Source organism: Macrobrachium rosenbergii, chromosome 21 (assembly GCF_040412425.1).
Source record: "Macrobrachium rosenbergii isolate ZJJX-2024 chromosome 21, ASM4041242v1, whole genome shotgun sequence".
Classification (NCBI taxonomy): domain Eukaryota; kingdom Metazoa; phylum Arthropoda; class Malacostraca; order Decapoda; family Palaemonidae; genus Macrobrachium; species Macrobrachium rosenbergii.
In genome coordinates this window covers 34,390,647-34,394,272 of record NC_089761.1, presented here as the reverse complement: position 1 = coordinate 34,394,272, position 3,626 = coordinate 34,390,647, and the positions used below count along the sequence as shown (strand labels likewise).

Below are 3,626 nucleotides of genomic sequence, written 5' to 3'. Positions count from 1 at the left end.
AGAGGCCTGGCGTACCATCTTTTTCATAACTCTTGGTATATTTGGCCTGGAAGCTATTTTCTTCTGCATCTTTGGTTCTGGCGAAGAGCAGCCGTGGGCCAAACCACAGCGGAAAGCAGATCCCGAAGAGCAGAGACTGAACGAAGGATTATAAACAAGCCATCCCAGTCTCAAGATCCCTGGACTCGCCAGTTCACCAACTTTCAAAGAACCTGGAACACACAGTGGTCCTGTTACCTTGCTGAGGGCTTCAAGAAACTTGAATCTGACAGTTTTACTTCAGCATATGGAGTTATTTCGATAAATATTCTCTAGCACTAGAGGGTATCTACCCGAGGAGTGTGCAGCAAATTAGGGTACCAAAAATTGACACATTCTCTGACCCTGTGGCTGAGCCAGGCACCACATAGATGTACCCTCCATTGTCTTTGCCACTGTCATAGCAATACATAGGACTGATAACACCAACTCAGGAAGGTTCAATTCCTCATTTACAATGACAAAAAAAAAAAAATCCGAATCAAATTTTTTCCAGACTGTTCAGAACCGTTCATTCATTTGACTCAAGTCTTGGAATAGCTCCCACTGTCCTGTATCAGATCTTTAGAGCCTTATGTCACATCTTTCAGTTCAAGAGCATTGCTCATGTCAGCTAGGGTCAAGATTGCCTTCATAATGTAAGGTTAGCTAATTTTAACACTAATCGTTCTAGAATCGGTTAAGCGCAGTTTTCTCACTAACTGCAATCTGGTTAGACTAATCACATGGAGCAGTTTTTAGACTTTTCAAATCTTTATTCATACAAACAAATTGTAATCAATCATATTTAATGTTAAATAGGTCGCTATTTATAAAATGATTTTGTTGTTGTTGTTGTAGTTACCACGTGTCAGAGATTAGATGCAAATTCAATTATATATTTAATTCAGATTAGGGCCACAGTGCTTGCGTCATAGTGCAGATGCACATTTTATTTCCCCATGAGCGTTCTCCAATTGCTATGCCGTTAGCGGCCTCTGGTAACTTTAGCATCTTATCTTAGACTGAGTGCCATGAAACCACTCTCTTCTTTACTGGTGCAAAACTTGAAGTCATGTCTTCAGTTTTGCCACAAATACTGAGTACATGGTGCAAAGTCTGCTGGTAAGACGAAAGAGTATGCCGGAAAATGTTGTCAAGCGCAAGGTCTAGAGAGTGTTCTGTAGACCTTGGTCAAGCGATGCTGCCCAGAGGCCGCAGGAACGCCAAACCGGTCAGGGACATTCGGTGTAACAATCATTTTCACATTATTCTCTGTGATAACGGAAAATCCTGTATTGTGTACTGAATCGTAAAGCCTTTATTTTTTGAAATCATGCATAATGAGGAAAATTATTTTGTTATGAGAAATGAGTGTGGATCTCCGTTACCCTCCAAACCGTGCCCCGGAGCGGGTGTCACGCGAGCACGCTTTCTGGCTTCATTCAGCTTCCTGACACCAAACTCTGGGCGGAGGGTGTCATAATGGTGGAAAAATTGAGGTCACACATGTTTATTCATGTGTAACACCTTAGTTTTGCTTCAGTGTAGAAAATATTAGCTACTGGGTTCAACATGTGGTACTATAGGGCTTGAAAATTGTCAGAAAACGGACGCTTGCGTGACACCCAAACAACGTTTTCTATAAACAGGGAGCTTTTTAGGTGGCAAGTTCTCTGGCGTCGCCTGTATTTTCTATTTTTTTATTATTTTTTTAAAGATTCATTTCCAAACGAGACCATCACTTAGAAACGGAAGAAAAAACAGAGTAATGACTTTAGAGTCAAAAAGAATAATATTATTCTGCTGATATTTATACGAGAAAAAATAGGAAATATTTTTGTGATGTTTATATTTTAGAGCTTTTTTAACAATATACTGTCGGCCACTTTTGAGGGATCCTTAGACGAATTGTTATGTCCTTTGTTGAAGTGACGGAAGCCATCAGCATACATCAGAGACTGACTTGCGAGAAAGGATAAGCGGTCCAGTCGCAATCTGTCCAGTCAGCAGATTTTCTAGTCGCGAGACTGATTTCCCAGAAGTCTCTCTTGAGTGCAGCCATCAATCAAGACTTTCCAGTCAAAGTCTTATGTTACTCTTCTCTCTCTTTTGCTCTTTCTCTCTGTTGAAGGGCTGATGGCCTCTGTGAAACTTCTCTGTCTCTCCCAATTCTATCGTTGTACAGGTTTCGTTCAAATGTGTTCGAATGTCTTTTCCTGTTCTAAAAGAAATTGTCCTAATTTCCTTTGTATCGTGTGAAGACATGTTAAATTGTACTTTTGTTGAGCAGTATATATATATATATATATATATATATATATATATATATATATATATATATATATATATATATATATATATATATATATATATATATATATATATATATATACAGTGCATGTAAGTGTATCTGTACATTTTTTGCATTTTCATTTTCACGTAGTATAGAATAATTATATTTTAAGGATTAAGGTAATATCCCAGACCACCAGGCCTTCATTCAAATTTTTCTCATGAATTTTTATTTTGAAAAATGCACAAAAGTGAAAGCGTAGAGTTTCTCTTATGTGAAGAATAATCATTCTGGCTTCTGTCGTCTACCTTACCTAATAAATAAAAAACGTTTGTATGCGGCATATTAGATAGTTGCAGTGGAGCTTTTAAATGTGTGTGTGTATAAGTATGTATGTATTGTATGTTTGTATGTCTGTATACATGTACGTATTATTTACGTACATATGTTTATGTATGTAAATGTGAGTGTGTGGGTTGTGTATGTATGTGTATGTGTATATATATATATATATATATATATATATATATATATATATATATATATATATACACACTGTGTGTATGCGTATGTATGGATATCCACGTCCGTACGTGAGCTTGTGGTTATAGGCAACAAACATATATGTATGTATATATGAATTATATACTTAACGTCTGTCAATGCCTGTGTACGTTAGATGCGCGAGTATACATGTGCTTTTTGGATATACGCAATATACATATTTGTATACATAATTATACATTATTAATCCAACTACATGTATTGTCCGGTGTCACGCATAAAAAGAAAAAAGATGTTTTGATTATTATAATTGTATAATGTTTCATTCCTGAGTTACGGTCGAAGTGCGCAGTCATAATAATAATAATAATTATAATAAATACATGTTTTCCATAACTCGAATGAGTTGTGTTTATTTTTTCCTTTTGAATAAAAATTCTCTCTCTCTCTCTCTCTCTCTCTCTCTCTCTCTCTCTCTCTCTCTCTCTCTCTCTCAGCTTTCTTGTGAGACTGTAATAATAGCGAGAAAAATATGAATAGAAAGATATCTTGGGTATAAAAATGATTAACGAGAATAATCAAACTCTGCTTTAGCAAAGAATCAAAATACGACGAAAAAAAAAAGTAATTTAACGAAAATTAATGTTACTATTAACATACACCTGAAGTTCTCTCTTTTCGGCATCTAATTAAACTCAGAGACATTGAGGAAAGCGATGAAATTCTATTATATTCTCAAAAAAACAACAATATGGCGCGAGGGAAAAAGGAGAAACTCCACCTCTATTTAAATGATCTCTATGGCGCC

General features: G+C 36.1%; 1 protein-coding gene across 5 annotated transcripts in view; it reads left to right on the top strand.

Annotated features, from left to right (window-relative positions):
• LOC136849906 (sialin-like) overlaps positions 1-1,703 on the top strand; it is a 69,949-nt gene extending 68,246 nt beyond the window's left edge. For all 5 annotated transcript variants that reach the window (XM_067123421.1, XM_067123422.1, XM_067123420.1 and 2 more), the window contains one exon: positions 1-1,703. This exon is cut by the window's left edge and continues 8 nt beyond it. In XM_067123421.1, the coding sequence (XP_066979522.1) occupies positions 1-154 (154 nt within the window). In that variant the 3' untranslated portion in view covers positions 155-1,703.
• Positions 1,704-3,626: the final 1,923 nt, after the last annotated feature.